This window comes from Globicephala melas, chromosome 5 (assembly GCF_963455315.2).
Source record: "Globicephala melas chromosome 5, mGloMel1.2, whole genome shotgun sequence".
Taxonomy (NCBI): domain Eukaryota; kingdom Metazoa; phylum Chordata; class Mammalia; order Artiodactyla; family Delphinidae; genus Globicephala; species Globicephala melas.
In genome coordinates, this window is record NC_083318.1 from 14,113,462 (window position 1) to 14,131,790 (window position 18,329).

At 34.7% G+C, this 18,329-nt stretch overlaps 1 protein-coding gene across 2 annotated transcripts; it reads right to left on the bottom strand.

Moving 5' to 3' along the window:
- Positions 1–162: 162 nt before the first annotated feature.
- PLK4 (polo like kinase 4) lies at positions 163–17,997 on the bottom strand. 2 transcript variants are annotated; one of them, XM_030863888.3, is made up of 16 exons: positions 17,716–17,997; positions 16,954–17,049; positions 16,119–16,214; positions 15,923–16,037; positions 12,697–13,723; positions 11,865–11,971; positions 9,455–9,591; positions 8,494–8,598; positions 8,018–8,120; positions 6,667–6,816; positions 5,496–5,629; positions 5,309–5,400; positions 5,010–5,157; positions 4,079–4,219; positions 2,502–2,608; positions 163–1,089 (listed from the first exon to the last, which is right to left on the bottom strand). In XM_030863888.3, the coding sequence occupies exons 1-16, from the start codon at positions 17,743–17,745 to the stop codon at positions 987–989; spliced, it is 2,691 nt and encodes an 896-aa protein (XP_030719748.2). In that variant the 5' UTR covers positions 17,746–17,997; the 3' UTR covers positions 163–986. The 2 variants fall into 2 exon arrangements, with proteins under 2 accessions (XP_030719748.2, XP_030719746.2); XM_030863886.3 differs by having other exon boundaries at positions 9,455–9,822.
- Between the last annotated feature and the right edge of the window lie 332 nt (positions 17,998–18,329).

Sequence of the window (18,329 nt, forward strand, 5' to 3'; positions counted from 1 at the left end):
TTGGGTCTTAAACAGGCAAAAAAACTAAAAATGAGTTTACTATGTAAATTATTTTAAATTATATATTTTTCTTTTTTAAAAAAAACTTTTGGCTGTGTTGGGTCTTCATTGCTGCACGCGGGCTTTCTCTAGTTGCAGCAAGCGGGGGCTACTACTCGTTGCGGTGTGCGGGCTTCTCATTGTGGTGGCTTCTCTCGTTGCAGAGCACGGGCTCTAGGCGTGCAGGCTTTAGCAGTTGCAGCATGTGGGCTCAGTAGTTGTGGCTTGTGGGCTCTAGAGCGCAGGATCAGTAGTTGTGGTGAACGGGCTTAGTTGCTCTGCAGCATGTGGGATCTTCACGGACCAGGGATTGAACCCCATGTCCCCTGCATTGGCAGGTGGGTTCTTAACCACTGCACCACCAGGGAAGTCCCTAAATTAAGTATTTAATTAAATAAATCAAAAGATAAAGTAACACTGTATTTATTATTTTTTAATAAAATGCATTTTCAGAAATGTTTCATCACAAACTAGTGCTACAAAAATAAATATAAAACAAATATACATGTTTACATATGTTACTTGTAACATAAATACACATTATTTACATGTTCAAAATTCTGAAACTCCAGCATGTTTTGTCCATGATTCTTAACATGTCTAAGAAGTAGGGGAAAAAATAAAAGCACAAATATACCACACACCATTTATATTTTTGCTTTAAAAGATTGTTCAATACAAATATGTGAACACAGTAATTTTAGGAGTATATGTTCTAAGAGCAAAGTTAGGTGTCCTATTTTAGTCTACGACCACATTTTGTAAGTGACTCAAGTTTCATTCTGCTTTGTTCTCTCATTAGAATACATCTGTTATGGTATAGATTAAAATTCTCTTTTATAGAAGGGCTTTCTGAAGAAGTTTTTTAAAATGAAAAAAGTCACTTTACTTGAAAGCCAACAAAAACGTTATTTATTAAACATATATATATCTAAAAGGAGCTTTAATCAATGAAGACTAGGCGTTGAATTAGAAAACATCAAAAGGATGGAAGAAAGACACTGTAATTTCTGTCTGATGTATTCTGGTAATTTTTCATTTTCTCCATATCTAAGTGAAGCAAAAGAGAAAAAGATAAAATTATAACTTAGTCACCTGGTTTGTAAGAGTACCAAAAGTCACATTATATTTTTCAGTAATTCTTCAATGGCAAAGGCACTTCAGAGAGATCATACAAAATTATTAGATACTTAAATTAAGCATACTCAATTTGTTTCCTTTACTTATTTTTTAAAGATTTTTTTGATGTGGACCATTTTTTTTAAAGTCTTTATTGAATTTGCTACAACACTGCTTCTGTTTTATGTTTTTATTCTTTGGCTGTGAGGTATGTGAGATCCCAGCTCCCCGACCAGGGATTGAACCTACAGCCCCCTGCATTGGAAGGTGAAGTCTTAACCACTGGACCGCCAGGGAAGTCCCTGTTTTCTTTTAAAATAGACCAATTTCTAAATGTATTTAAATAATAAAAAGAAAATTAGGTCAAAAAACTTGAACAGACTTTATAATTTCTAAAGCAAGCTGAAAATCTGGATTCTTCATTCAATTGAAGACCCTAATTTAAAGAAAATACTAAGCTAAACACATTATAAATACATTTCTATTAAATATTAAAAATTTCCAAATGACCATATCAAGTAAAATCTGAACTTTTATCTTCTGAACATGGGTTCTACCCATTTTATATCTGTATCTTTCCACTTTCTGGATCATTTGAAAGAGTTGATTTAACAAAACCTCTCACTTTATGAGTTCTTTAAATGATGGTACTGCATATATACACACAAAAGCAGTTGGTAGATATCCACAAGTTATATTTGTACCAAGTATTTTCTCTACAATATGCACTTTTCATAAAGTAGCATGTTTGTACTGGTACTGTCGGCACCCTACCTCTTTTCAGTAGGTTATGGTTTGAAATGTGGAGACCAAACTACTGCTTATTGTTACTATTCCCAGATCCTCCTTGTTAGCATACTTATTAGCCTGGCATACATCCTCATTTAGAATGAATATATACATTCAAAAAAGTCTTTTAACATTAATCACTTTACATTAGATCAGGGGATACAGCCTTTCATTTGGGAAAAATAATCTGGTTACCTTTTAAAAGAAAGCTTCCTTGTTTCTATGTCTTTTATGTAAATTTTCTAAGTATATTTGAACTTAGAAGTCCATTACTTATGAAAAGGGCCAACCTAGTTAGACTGAAGGAATAAGAAGGCTAAAGGAGTCTAACCACTTGGAGTGGATAATCCATACCAATTACCCTGCATTCCTGTAAACACTCATAAAATATGCATTAGACTATATGAGCTGCTATGAATATTTAACAGTTTAAATAATAATATGAACTTTGTCAACATGAAAATAGTAACTTTATTAAGTCATTTATTTCATCATATAGATAAAACAAAATTAGAGCAAAGAGCTGAATCTCAACCAGTATTTTAAGAACTTACCTAGTTGTTTGACCATCTGGAGATGTATAACTAATAGAAGACACTCCTGCTTGCACGACCAACTGGGACCCATCATTAAACTGAACCCACACAGCTCCACTAGTTAACTAGAAAAGTAATAAGCAAGCAAAATTACTACAGAGGATATGAAGTTCTTAAAAGGTACTCATGTTTAAAAGGATTTTCATATAGTTTAAAAAGAAAACAAAACAACCCTTCACGTAACTACAAATTTGGGGCTGTGATGGTAGTAACATTTGAGAATATTCATATCTTTTTCAGATTATTCCTTTAATGGATAGGGCATCATAAATTAAAATTATTCTACATAAATCCTGTTTCCCATTCATTTCCACTAGGCTATCTAAGCAACCTTTTTTTTTTTCCTTTCCCATAGTATTTCTAACCAAGAAGAGATTTAGGAAATAACCAAGCAACACTTTCTTAAATTAGAATTTCCCTCTATTCTTTGTTCTTAGGCCAAAAGAATTTCTATTCTGCTTGAGAATGTTACATCTTTGCTTTTGAAATTGGTTTCTTTAGTCACTGATGTTTACAATGTGCCACTCCAAACAGAGTACAGAGAAGACATGGACACTGGAATCAAATAGACCTGGGTTTACATCCAGATTCTGCAAACTAGTAGGAATGTGCAAGTCAACCATACATTATGAGCCATAATTTTACTATCTATGAAAGGCGATAACATCAACTTTACTAGGTTTTATTTTGGGAAATGAGACAATGTATGTGGAAAACATGGTACCACATAGCATGTACTCAACAAATGCTGAGTTCCCTTCCCGATATTTCCTACCCCCCATAAAGGACTAGGCTATATTTTACTTCACTGGTAAGTAAAAATTACATGTGCTGTGCTCAAACATCTCCAAAGTTCAAGCTTTCAGAAAATATACAAATCTAAGTTTACACCTACATAAAATTCTTTAAGTTTGAAACTCAATGTAGACCTAATTTTTAAATGCAAAAATTCTTTTCTGCCAAATAAAAATTACTCTATTAATATAGATTACAAATACTTTCTAAAACTTACGATGCCCTGGGCATTCTCAAATCCTAATGTTTAGCCATCATCATGACCTCTACTTTAAAAACAAATGGCAAGGGCTTCCCTGGTGGCGCAGTGGTTGAGAATCTGCCTGCCAATGCTGGGGACACGGGTTCGAGCCCTGGTCTGGGAACATCCCACATGCCGCGGAGCAACTAGGCCCGTGAGCCACAACTACTGAGCCTGTGCGTCTGGAGTCTGTGCTCCGCAACAAGAGAGGCCGCGATGGTGAGAGGCCCACGCATCGCGATGGAGAGTGGCCCCCGCTTGCCGCAACCAGAGAAAGCCCTCACACAGAAATGAAGACCCAACACAGCCAAAAATAAATAAATTAATTTTTTAAAAAAATGGCAAGAATAGGTCATCTAGGCCCTAGCAGGCAATTTGTTATCAACAATATCTAGAGCTTTCCATCTGTATACAAATAAAAAAATGTGAAAATTATTAATGATATAATCAATGCAAAAAGTGTAAAAACTATCTTGCAAAGAGAAATCTAACTTCTCACCTGTGTAGCCCAACCGACATTTTTCACAAAAACAGACTTGAAAAGTTGTGCTGATTTAGGGAGACAATCTTTTAGACTACTAGGAGAGCTGTTAGTTCCAGAAGCTGCACCTGCAAGGCCAAGTCCTTCATTTGTAACCATCTACAAATAATAAAAGAAAGAAAGATATTATTCCTTAGCATTCTAATAAGCCAACTTCAGCAAAAGTAGATGATGACCAGATTTTCATTATCTTAAATTAATTTTTAAAGGACAAAATTAAAAAAAATACAATCACATTACAGAAAATTGGAAAAGTATAAAATAGGAAAAAAAATCACAGAACTACTGTTTTGATTTTGGTAGATTTCTTTTGTCTTTTTTTCCCAAGGTATAATTTTTCATAGCTTCAATTATAGTATGTATGTTTGTGTGTGTGAATACACACATACCCATATACACAAACAGAGATCTATTTCTTTAATCTTGCATTTTACTACATTGCTATATAGTTTTTATTGGCATGATAGTTCATTGAATAAAAATATAAGTTTGTTTAACCATGATTCTATCATGGATATTAAGGCAGTTAATGATATTTTACTAGCAAAAATAAAACAATATATATGTTAATATATTTAGCTTTTTCCCAGAGGAGTCAGGTTAGGCCTTGCTGAGGTAATATTTAAACTGAGTCCTGAAAGATGAGAAAGAATTAGCCATTAAGAGGTTCAGGGAAAGAGTTCCAGGTCAAGTGAAGAGCATGTGAAAAGGCCCTGAGAGTTTGGCTTAATCAAAGAACTAGGCACAGAGAGTGTGGGGTAGCTCAGGATGAGACTGGAAAAGTAGGTAGGTGATAGTAAGGCCACAGTAGGGTGTTTTAGTTTGATATCAAGGACATTAGGCAATCATTGAAGAGTTTAAAGTACAGAAGTGACATATATTTACTTACAGAAGGATTAAGTATTGGTGCCTGTTTTGGAGAAGCTGCACTATTTATGATCATTCTATTCAGAGATGGTGTCTCTCTCATTGGGTAGTTTGGATCCACAGAAGGAGGAGGTGTTAAGGCCTTAGGTGAACTAGTACTACTAGGTTTTCTGAAGGAGAAAGATATGTCAAATACATTCTTTTAAAGCTTTCAATTTATAGAAAACAAAAGAATGTTCATAATGTAAACATTAAACTGTTTTTTTAAAAAAAACATTTCTACACATTTTAGCCATATTTAATAAATTTTCAAACATTTACCTTCCTACAATTATTGGGAAAAAGGGAGCACTTCCACTTTTCTTTTCCTCTTCTGAAATTATGGATTCCAGTGCTAAACAAATACGGTGGCCCTATTTCAAAAGAGTGCTTTCTGTCATTACTTCATCTATGTCATTTGTATTATTATTAATTGGTAAGAAAAAACCTACTAAAAGTCGGTACATACCTCATTAGCATGGTTCATATACATTTTTATTTCCTCTTTCAAGCTATTAACTTCACTTTCACCTTTTAAGGTGTAAGATTTGCCAGTCTTTTCGATCACCTGAATTAAATCTTCTGTTTTGTGTATCTTTGCTCCTTAAAAATTAAGCAGAAAACCCTTTATTATTTCTTTAAATATTACTAGATTTATATTCATTATCATACCCCAGTACATAATGACTCCCAGATCAAGGTAACATTTATATTCACTTATTGGCCATTAATAAAATGAGGCTCTCAAAGTAGTATTCAAAAAATAAAGGCCATTTTTCTTTTCCGCATATAACTGGCTTAAGTTTGATACTTTTATATTTTTAAAAAACCACTACTCTCATACAAAAACATAAGTGAAGGACAGCTATAATTATGTGTACTGTGTGAGTGCATGTACTATGTGTCCCTTAAAGGAGGAAACTTTACAAATTAAAAAGTAAACATCTTTATAGATTTAGAAAATAAAATTCTCTGGTTCAACCTTATCCTTTTGTGATATTTATTATCCTAAAAATTTGGTATGTGTCCGTTTAAATTTCTAGTAAGAAACAGGATATTGTTTATTTCATGTTATTTTTTTATAATATCAATCAGAATGTTGTTAAACTGGAGCCAAAAGGGGAAAGAGAATTAATATACACATTAGAAAATAAATTGTTTACAAGCAAGTATATACAAATTTTGATTAACATTTGACATATAGTATAGTGTGCTGTATAATTTTTATGTATGGATACACACACACACACACACACACACACACACACACACACACACACACACACACACACACACACACACACACACACACACACACACACACACACACACACACACACACACACACACACACACACACACACACACACACACACACACACACACACACCCCCCCTCGCTGTGTTGGGGAGTTCCCTGGTGGTCTAGTGGTTAGGATTCAGAGCTTTCACTGCTGTGGCCTGGGTTCAATCCCTGGTCGGGGAACTGAGACCCCGCAAGCCATGCAGCGCAGCCATAAATAAAATAAATAAATAAATCTCATTGTGTTGAATTTACAACAAACAAAAAACCAAAAAACCCCACAACTACTAAGTTACAAACTAAAGGGAAAAAAATTACCATTTCTAAATGGCACTTACCATCATAAAACCAAACCTCAAAATCAGCACCAGGGGAATTCTCCATCAAAACACATTTAGCATATCTTGTAAAATAAGTGATTTTGGGAGATTTAGATCTTACAAGCTGCACAAATCTGGAAGCATATTGATATTTTCGCCAGTACTTTTCTAGGGAGAGAAAACAAAAAAGTTACCTAACATTAGGGAATAAAGTGTTGACATAAATTCCGTAACAGTCTAACATTTATTTCTACTCTTCCTCAAAAATTCAAGTCGAAAGTTAATACTCCCATTACCCAAAGTTAACAGTTCCATTATCCAAATAAAAATATTTTAGAGATGTAAGTCTACTATTTTAATGAAAACTAAAGACAGTATAATAAAATTCCTAAGAAGTATATAACAAAATCTGATGATTAGTATCATGATTATTTATTAAAGATTTTTTTGATGTGGACCATTTTTAAAGTCTTTATTGAATTCGTTGCAACATTGCTTCTGTTCTGTTTTGGTTTTTTGGCCATGAGGCATGTGAGATCTTAGCTCCTCGACCAGGGGATAGAACCCGCACCCCCTGCGTTGGAAGGTGAAGTCTTAACCACTGGACCACCAGGGAAGTCCCAGTCTCATGATTATTTTAAAAATCTCTTACTTTGAATCACTGACTCCTTATTAAAAGTAAGATAATGACTCCACGAAAGTTTTAATAAATGAAATGAAAAGAGTTCTACCTGAGATATCAGAACCAAATGACTTTAGGAAAAGAAATGTAGCACTTTTTATATTAGTAAAACATAGAGTAGTAAATTTTAGCAGTTCCCTGTAACTATGGTCATTTATAATATTTGATAGTCTTGCTATGTGTCTTAATTTCTAACAGAGTTAGATTAGATAGGTTCTCTTATTTGCTTCTAAGTTACCTTAGGGAAGTCTTACTACTCAGTAGTTAATTTCCCAATTCATAATATCCAGAAGCTAAGCTAATTTAGTTAACCACAATTACAAGTGATCATTATGTAGCACAGTAATGATTTCAAAAGTCAAAAACCAGATACTTCATGTTGAATTTTTAACATGATTCTAGACAAATTGTAACTATACAAGTGTACAAATTATATTTGTGTGACACATGACTAATATTCTAGAGTTAGTTTTTACTTAAGTAAACAATAAAATACCATTATAACACAGAATATGACTGAATATTGGATTAGTAAGGTATAGCACATCTCACCAGATATAAAGTTATAAGAACATAACCTGCATCCCAACTGAAGCCAAAATATTTACAATTTATGATACCCACAGTATAGAGTTTATGTATATATAAATCCATTATCTAAATTTATTCCCTGGTAAATTTACATACCTGGTAAATTGTCAAAACTGTACCTACTGATGTTGTCAGTAGGTGAGGGCGGTCTATCTGCAAGAGGAAAACCTCTTCCGTCATTTGGATAATAAATAGTGATCTGGCAAAAAATTTTTAAGAATTCTGATTATATGCCATTAAGTTAGAGCACTATATTTTGTTACTAAAATTATAAAAAGAGCTCACATGTATATTATTTTTATTGAAAATGCTAAATATTCTCTAAAAGTAATTTTTTTGCTTTTTAAACTTAAGCCTAAAGTTTAGATTTTGTTCCTGGTTATAATTATTTTTTACACCACACTAATTTATTTAAAAGTATGTAGTATACTATTTTAGTTTTTGAATTCCAGAGATACTATCATATCAGGAAAAGCGACTAAAAGTTGTTTTTTAAATATCATTATAGAACGAATGGAATGATAAATGCTTAAGTGATAAAGCTGCAAGATAATAAAGGAAATCCACATTACCATATTTCCATCACTAGATATATGAAGAACTTCTTTCACATATTCTTGAGATGCATACTCCTTTAGAAGCTCCACACATACCTCCTCTGAATCAAGTATGCTCACCTAAAAAAAAAAAAACTAAAATCAGTAACAATTCTCTTATTTACCAGAACAGTTCTGACATACATATTAGTTAAGAGAAAAGTACTTAACCATGGCAGAAACAAAAATTAAAGTAAAAATCAAATAGCCGCTTCACTGCAATTGTCTAGACCACAGGTGTATTTCAGCACAACTGTGAAACATAAGGAGCAAAGGAAAGAAGGTATAATGAATGAAGTGTGAAATGATAACCAGTGAACAGAAAGAAAGCAGAAGGTAGGGTGGAGAATTTAAGGGCTTGAAAAGACAATAGCACGCCAAATAAAGGCAAGACTGGGTGAAAGGGAAAACAGGGACAAACAGGATGAAGACAGAATTAAAAAATCAAAATCACCATTCCCAGTGCACACATGACATTAAAAAAAAAATGCTGTACTTAATTTTGTGCATACTCCTTTTCTTTAAATAGTTTCAGATGTTAAAAAAAGTGATATTTTCTAGTTTATCTTTTTGAGACTAGATTAAATGTAGAAACAATGAAAACAAAAGCAAAAGATAGTATTAAATATTAACTTAGTTATTAGGATTGTGGATAATATTTAACACAGTATTTAGCCAGTATTACTTTTAAATGTTTTTCATTATCAATAATTTAAAATTCAAAAATTACTATCAATTCACCATTCTTAAAGTACCCAGAAGGAAACAATAGCTATTTTCCCATAAATACCCAGTCTCTTTTAAGTGAGTTTATCAAGTACGTATCAAAAATACAGGGACATTATAGGGAACTGAAAAGATATTATTATGTTTGATACCAGAAACCATATACTCAAGGAAAATATCATCCAGTGATTTAGAAAAATAATAGACATACCACAGCCTTCTTCGTTTTCTGTCTGATTGGTTTTAACCTGTAAGCAGTCAAAGGAGATGTAATGCTTCGTAATGTATGTTTCTGATACCCCAATGGTGGCTCCACACCCCTCGTCTTGCTTTGTTCGGAAGAAGGATCTAAGCCAAAAATAGATTCTTGTTGAATTATCTCAGGTTTACTGTGAAATGCAGTCATGTATTTCATGGTATTCAACTGTTTTGCAGAATGCGCATTATCAGAAGCATCAGGGCTCTTTTTGGCTCTTATATCAGTCCAGGCATTTCTTGTTGTGTCCTGCAAATCTGGATGGCCCTGGAAATCTCTGTTTGGGCTAATGCTGTTGCACTCAGTAGTTTCTCTTAAATGAGCTATAATATACATAGAAAAAAGCAATTTAGTGAATAATTAAAAAGTCAAGTCTACACAAAACAATGTCATGCTGGTTACAATAGCATTCTTTTTTCCTGAGGAACAAAAGAAATCTAGTTTTAAAAAAAAGCTTGTAATTTTTCAGTTTAAGATACGGCATAAGGGAATTCCCTGGTGGTCTAGTGGTTAGGATTTGGCGCTTTCACTGCCAAGGGCCCAGGTTCAATCCCTGGTTGGGGAAATAAGATACCACAAGCTGCACGGCTCGGCCAAAAAAAAAAAACCAACAAAAAGATATGGCATAATACAAGTGACTTTAAAAGGACATTTTAAGCCAGACTGCAAAGGAATACCTTTAGTCTAAGACTAAGAAAGAAAAGATATTAATATGAAATTAATGTTTCAATCAAAGCAAAAACTAGTCACCTAGGGTCACTTACTAATACTAAAGCAACTGCCAATGCTGCAACAAATAATAGATTTGAGAGGAGTTCCCAGGTAATCATTCTACATAACATGTAAATTCACTCTCTTTAAGCTAAGGACTATTTCATCTTTACTTACAAAATATGCAACTAAAACCAAAACACTCTAAAATATATGAAATAGGTTTATTATTAATACTTAATATTATAAATGTATTTGTACCTACATTTCTAAAACAGTTCTTGAACTTTATCCATTTAAATTTTATATAGTTTTAGAGTTCACATGGGAACATTATTTTTTTTAAAGCCCTTAAAATGATTAGACTATATAAAACTTTGTAAGGCAATTTTTCTAATGCTAAACTATAAAAATCGATATCACAGCTTTCCCCTTAAATGACTTTTAAGTGCCTCCCTCCATAATTCCCATTATGACAGAAAATATCCTACATCAAATAATATACTTTAAAATTGTAGCAGCACTACTAGAGTATTATAAACAAAGTTACTTCAGACATGTCCATGTTTACCAAATAAAGGTATCTATAAACACAATAGAAGGTTAAGTGCAAGATTAAGCACATGGCAGTTCTGTAGTTTTAAAAAACATAAACTTGAATTATCATCTTTAACAAGTACACATGAGAAGATTAATTCTCTTTTGGGCCCTTGAAAATAATATACATGAAAAAAATAGACTCTTGAGGTGACATAACTCTATGCTTAAATTACAGCCATATTACGCACTTGTCTGAGGTAACATGATACTTAGTAAAAAATTCTCTCCTCCTCTCCATGTTTCTTTTTTATTCTCTTTCTTCCATCATTATTTTCCAACCCATCTTCTGTGAATGTCATGTTCAATAATGAGAAATGTTTAACTTTCAAACTCTGTTTGAAACAGCTCAGGTTTACTGTGAAATGCAGTCATGTATTTCATGGTATTCAACTGTTTTGCAGAATGCGCATTATCAGAAGCATCAGGGCTCTTTTTGGCTCTTATATCAGTCCAGGCATTTCTTGTTGTGTCCTGCAAATCTTTTCATCCATGAAAAGATTGGATGAAAGCTGTTTAAAAATGTTTAGGTTTTAGTAGCTGTGTATTTTAGTGTATGTGAGGTCCCATTGGTACACTATGATGGTCCACATCACCGTCTACTTAAAAATAAAGTCAACCATCTTTTGATTATTTTATAGGCACTGATAGTAGGTACTTATTACAGAGAGGCTGCAAGAGCGGAGGGGTTAAGAGTAAAGTCTCTGAGCCAGACTGCTTGGGTTAGACTCCTCTCTCTTGTATTTATGGACAGTGCAGCTTGGCAAATTAACCTTTGCGTACTACTATTTCCTCATTTGTAAGACAGGGCTAATAATAGTATCTTCCTCATATGGTTTTTGTGAGAATTATTAATAAGTTAATAATATATGTTAAGCATTAAGGACAGTGGCTGATACAGTAAATACTCAAACTGTGTTAACAGTAATTATTACTATTATTGTAACAGTTTATTGAAAATGTACTATTTTCTTAAGAAAACCCAAATAGAAAACTGCAATGCTTGGTAAGTGGCCAAGTCATTAACTTTTTATTAAATAGTCCATTAAAAACTCACCATTTATTTGCAGATTCCCAAACCACTGTTGCACCATTTCAGTCTGAGCTGTCTGGTCTGGAAATGGAAAAGGAGTTTTTCCATTTTTTGGACAAAGATGATTGGAGCTAAACAAAGAAAAAAAATTTCCCATAAACTAATAAAAAATTAAAAGGTAGTAACCTTTTAAGATAAAAAAACACTAAAAAAGGGAGCTCTCTTCTGATATGAATACCTAAAAATTTTTACATTAACTGTAGAACCCAACATTTGCATAACTAAATTGTGTCTATGAAGCTAAATTCCCATGCCAAAATGCCCATGGCACTGTGACATTTCTATATGGCTACTGTCCTCTTTTAATTTAAACATAAAAATCAAAGATCAGAAAAAGAAAAACACTAGTCACTAAAAACTTGCCTTCATGTGAGAAGCAGTCAATATGATTACTCATCACTTAGGGTCAACTTCTCTTTCTCTATTTGTGTGTGTGTGTGTGTGTGTGTGTGTGTACAGTTACTGTTAAGAGTACTTTAGGAATCAGACATGTTTAATATATGATACATCGCACTGGAGACCTGCTTCATATAAAATTTAAAGTGACACTAGAAATTCCCAAGTATTAAACACATACTACAAATACATTCATGAGCACATATACTCATTTTAAGAGATTCTTAACCACAATTCAAAATCATCATTCTGATTCTCTTCCTATTAAAAAACAGAAGTCATAGTTAAAAGTGCCCCAGGAATATCTGACAAGGTAACCCTTAGTTAGATGCAGCTTCATGTTTGTGCTAATACAATGTTTATTGAAAAGTAAAATGCTTTTTGATAGAATTATTCTTACAGTGCTTGATTGTTATCAGGTCTTTCAAAAGATCCAGAACCATTGGATGTCTTTTCTTTAAAGAAGTGAAGAATATTAGCATTGCTGTTTGTGGATGAGTATCTTTCTTCATCTTCATCTACTCCTGATCTTTTGGATTTTGGAAGCATTTCTGCTGAGTAACATCGTTCCATTGGATACGTTTTCGCTCGCGACTGACTATTAGAGATGCCAGATCTATCAGAGGAATGGGCTCTACGAAGGTATCGAGAATGTGGCCTTTCTTCTGCCTCTTGGATTGCTCTTCCCCTTCCACTATTACTGGTTTCTTGTTCTTGATTTCCCCACTGAGTATAAAGGCTGCTTCCATCTCCTGAAGAAGAAAAATCACTTGAATTTTTATTCTTTGGAAATATAGTCATTTTATTTGGGAGTGGCTGGTCAATCAAAAGTCTTCTTCTGTCAAATAAACTACCACTCATACTGGTACTGGAAGAAGCCGTAATTGCAGTAGAAATTGTGGCATGTCCACTATCAATAGAGTCTTCTACAGTTCCTAAATCTTTACTTTTTGTTGAAGAATTTCGGGACATAAAAGGATGGTCTAATACTGAAGACAGACTTAAACGATCTGCTGGATTTCTACGAAGTAACTGGTGAATAAGGTCCTTGGCTTCTCTTGACAAAAAAGTTGGCATTTCATAATCTGCCAATACAACTTTATTTAACGTGTTCTTGATGGTGTCAGTGTCAAAAGGTGGTCTTCCAATAAGTAACGTATAAAACATACAGCCCAAGGACCAAATATCAGATTCAAGTCCATGTGCACTTCGAGTTGCAATTTCTGGGGAAATGTAATTAGGAGTTCCACATAAAGTATAGTGCTTTTCGTGTGGCATTTTCAATTGAGTGGCCAGCCCAAAATCAGCGATCTTGATGTTCATATTACGCGTAAGTAAGAGGTTAGAAAGTGTGAGGTCCCGGTGTAATATACCATGAGAATGGAGATACAGCATTCCTGTGATGATCTGGTGCATGAAGTGTCGAGCTATTAGAATGCAAAAATTAAAACTACAATTTAGAAAATCTGAAGATTCAGTATTTAGAATACATCATGAAACCCAAGTACATATGCCAGTATGACAATTAGTAAACTGGTTTGTAGCTTAGTTTTACCAGCCAAAATACCACTCTGATAATTTCATAATATTCTTTAATAATTCCTATTAAGACAACTAGGCACTCCTTTTAAACTCTGTCCTTTCCAACTAATGAGTTTTCTAAATACAGTTAAGGGAGGCTTAATTTTAATAGGAACTGGGAGTGACCAGAGTTAACTAGGGTAACCAGAAGTCCATAGAAAGAGAAAATATTTATAATTAAACAATTCATAAATAATTCAAATTGTAAAAAAGAGAAAAAAAGAAAAGCAAGCTGTATTTCCTTTGATGTCCTCCCAAACCCTCCTAAAAAGTAGTCACTATTAACAGTTTATATATATTCTTTTAAACTTTTCTTCCATGTGCTTATGTACACTTAAATCTATAGAAATACACTGTAATAAATGTTTTTAAAATATAAAAATGGTATAAAAATATAGTTTATTACTTTTTTTTGCCACTTCACAATATTTCTTGGAGATATTTCTATGTCAGTACACATAGATCTCCATCTTGTTAAATTGCTATTGATTAATATTTGGGTCATTTCAAGATTATAAAAAAATATAGCAATAAACATTCTTGTACATGCTTGTTTTCTTGTGCATATAAATGGGGTGCTTCATTATGGTAAATTCAAGAAGTAGAATCACTGGGTTCAAAGATAAAATTTAGTATTTTAATACCTTGCCAATCGCCCTTCAAAAGGCTGTTATTTTCAAGCATATCCTTGTTGAAATTAGGTAGTCTCAATCCAATGGGTAAAAAAATGGTACTCGTTATTTTAGTTGGCATTCTTATGATTACTACTGATTTTGAGCATCTTTTCGTATGCTTATGGGCCAATTATACTTTCTCTTCTGTGAACAGTCTGCTTACATCCCCTGTCCATTTTCCTATACAATTATCTTTTCTTTTAAGGCATGCCTTATATTTTAAAATTAATTGGACAGCCATTTGTTATACAAATATTTTCTTCCTATCTTTAACTTTTAAATTTGTTGACAGTATCCTTTGTCATACACATTCTTAATTTTAATTAGTCAAATTGGTAATTCATTTCCTTCCTATCTTTTGCAAGTTGTCTTATTTAAGAAGGCCTTACTATTATACAGTATTATGAAAAATGCAGTACTCATCATCAATATGTATATGAATTTATTTTCTTATTATGTATTATGTTCTTATTTTCAGTCTAAGGATATGAACATTTCCTTAACTCTTAACACATATGACCAAATTGTTTTCCAAATGGGTTAAATATAGATCAAATGGACAAAAAGCCTATCAGCAACCACCTTTCTTAGCTTTCAATCTTAGCCTGCAATGTCAGTTAGCAGGGTAAGATAATTTGAAAACAATCATTTGTGTGATGATATACGGACCTTACTTGATCCTGATCTGAACTGTAAAAAAAGTTACTTATAAGAAACTGGGGAAGCTGAAACTGACAATGTGTTTGACAGTAAGGAATTATTAGGTGTGATAGTGACTTTGTGCTTACGTTTTTTGTTTTTTTTTTAAAGTCTGCATTGTTTAAAGATAAAAAGATGTCTATGATTTGCTTCAATATACTCTGAGGAATTGGGGGAATAAGAAGGGTACAGATGAAACAATGAGTTGATAGTTTTGGAAGCTCAGTGGTAAGTTCATAGGGGCTCATTATATTACTGTCTCAACTTAAGTGTTTGACATTTTCTATAATAAATGGTTTCAACAGGTACTGTGTTTGACTTAGAAACTACTTTATAGTCATCAACAGCATCCTAAAAAGCTTTTTCTAAATTTGAAAAGATACACATTCAACTGTGACCAATGACTTAATTTAAAATGTTGTTTTGGCAAAAGATGGATAGCAAATTTCTTCCTCTACTTTATTTCTGTAATGCCTGAATTACTTACATGAATTAACAACTTTCTTAATTTGGGGGGGAAAAATCTCTTTTTATAGCCCAAGTAATAAGTGAAACAGTTTTACTAAATATTATAAAAAGTACATTCTTCAAAACTACAAAGAGTAAAATTTGTATTTTCCAAAACCAATTTTTTTTAAGAAAAATGAAAGAAAGAAAAGAAGCACAGCCTACCTTCATTTTCTGAGAATGGTTTTCTTCTGTTTTTTATATACCTGTTCATCTCTCCATTATGGCACATTTCTAATACTAGGTACACATAATTGTTATCTTCAAAATAGTTATACAGCTGAAATGTAAAAGGGCATAATAAATTATAATACAGAAAAATTCAATGCCCTTGGCCACTTTTATAAAATTTGTATCTTACCTCCAAGATAGAAGGATGTTTCAATTGGCAATGTATTTTCACCTCATTTTGGACTCTCTGTACCATTCCAGCTTTGTACATGGCTTTCTTATCTATCTAAAAATAACATGAGAGGTTTAAATGTTAATGATAAACTTTCAAATGTGAAGTTGTCATGTTAACTTTGAAAAGAGAAAGTATACTATAAAATATTCTGAAGTCCTTTTATCTTCTTTTTGAGATCAATTTATTTCGTTGTCTATTTTCCCCATGCACCTAGCAAAGTGCTTGACAGGGTGGACATTCAATAAACTTGCCCAATGCATTCTAATACACTCTACCAACTTAAAGAATTTAATAGCTCAACCATCATATCTATGATAATAACAACAAATAAAATTTAGCAAAGCTTTAAAACAAATCTTCCCTTTTCCTACTGGTTTAGGTGTTTCTTAATTTCCTTATGTTACTCCTATTAGACTGACTTCTAACAATCAAGAATAGTATTTTAGCTTTTTACAGTGTAATACAGAACTATGCACAGTGTATTCTTCTTATTATAAACAAATTATTATTTGTTCTTTGACTGCTACCAATTACTCTAAGTACATATAATTAGAACAGATACCAAATCTAATGAACATGAGTAAAGATAGAACACTTATTTAAGCATGGTTAAGGATCTCCTAAGAGATCCTTAAGTTTAACTGTTGGAACTACTGTCTTCTGCCTAAGCAATGGGTTTTTTACAGCATAAAGAAAAGGCTGGCAGGTAAGGAGTTTCTAACATCTCAAGTAGCAAACCTCTCTAGTTACTTGCAAAGCAGAAGTGAGAAACTGATTAACATATTCTTACCATTTTGATTGCAACTTCCAAACCAGTGTGAATGGACTCAGCTCTATAGACACCAGCAAATGATCCTTTACCAAGCAGATTTCCAACTTTAAAATCCTTAAAAGTTAAAATTAAAGAATATGTGTAATGATTTGCGACGCAGAAAGGAAGAAAAAATAGGAAGGGGCTGGAAAAAAGAGGCTAAAATGGATCGGGAGGAGAATTTGTATTCAAAATTCAAGCAGGTATCACACCTCGATACAGCAGGTGTCTGGGGTGGACAGCATGTTGACGCCTTGCGGGTCTCTGAGCTTCCAGGCTGGTCTCTGGATAGAGCACCCTAATGGTCTGGTTCCTCAGCCTCAGCGTAGCCTTAGCATCCTCGTCCCACCCCCAGCCTGCCCCCGAGAGCTAAGGCCCTGAACGGAATCCCGCCGCAACTCCCGCCGGAGGTAACCGCCATCCCCTTGGAGAAGGGGAAGACAGCCTTGCCCTGCTCTAGCGCGGCAGCTCCGGCGGGATCCCTGACAGGAAGCCGCGGTGTCTAGGGACAGAAGGGCGGGGCCGCGAGCAACACACCTGTCCCACCGCCCCCGCGTCTCAGAGGGGCGGGCCGCTCCGCCCTCAAACAGCCGGGCCCCCGGCGGTTGGGACCCTCCCAAAGCACTCCGGCGTCCAACCTGCAGCCGTTAGCTGCGCTCTATCCCCTTCCTGCCAGGGTCTCGACGAGTCCCGGCACTCCGACTCCCACCCGCCCTACTGGGGACTGCCGAGTCTTTTCACCTCGATCTTCTCCCCGATGCAGGTCGCCATATTTCCAGGCCGCGGTCCGTGCTCCCTGGATTAACTCCCTTTACGCAGTCCTTTCGAGGCAGCGCTCCAAGTAGGCAGCGTGTCTTGGCGTCCATCAGGCTCGGCTCTTTAGGCCGCCGCTCCCGGCGACGACACCACAGCCACCGAAAGGTCTCCCGGGCACCTTCCGAGGCCTGGGCGGCGCCTCCGCGCTCCCATTTTGAAAAACTCCCGCCGGTTGCCGTTCTAGCGAGGTTGGAGGGGACGTAAGGAGGCGGGGCGTTCCGCAGAAGCTGCGCCTGGGCGCGCATGCGTGGCAGGCTCCTTATCCGCTCGCCTCCGGGCCGAGGACCGGAAGTGCTTCGGCGGCCTAGAACTTGGTTGGGAGCGTTGGCAGTTCGGCTCTTGGAAGACCCGCGCAAGACGGATAAAAAAGGTAGCCTAAGATATGAGATATTCACAACTAGTCAGTTACTCACTTCACGGTCTGAAAAGCTACTTCTTCCAATTCTGTAAAGGGTTTAAAACAATTTTTGAATTCCAAATGCTTAAACTTGACGGAGCAGCGTAGGGGAAAAAAGTCAGTACCTGACTTAACCACCCGT

Coding starts and splice junctions, on each gene's coding strand:
- PLK4 (XM_030863886.3), bottom strand. CDS start 17,745: ATGGCGACCTGCATCGGGGAGAAGATCGAG. Junction 17,050..17,715: donor GCATCGGGGAGAAGATCGAG/GTGAAAAGACTC, acceptor TTAACTTTTAAG/GATTTTAAAGTTGGAAATCT. Junction 16,038..16,118: donor AACATCCTTCTATCTTGGAG/GTAAGATACAAA, acceptor TTTACATTTCAG/CTGTATAACTATTTTGAAGA.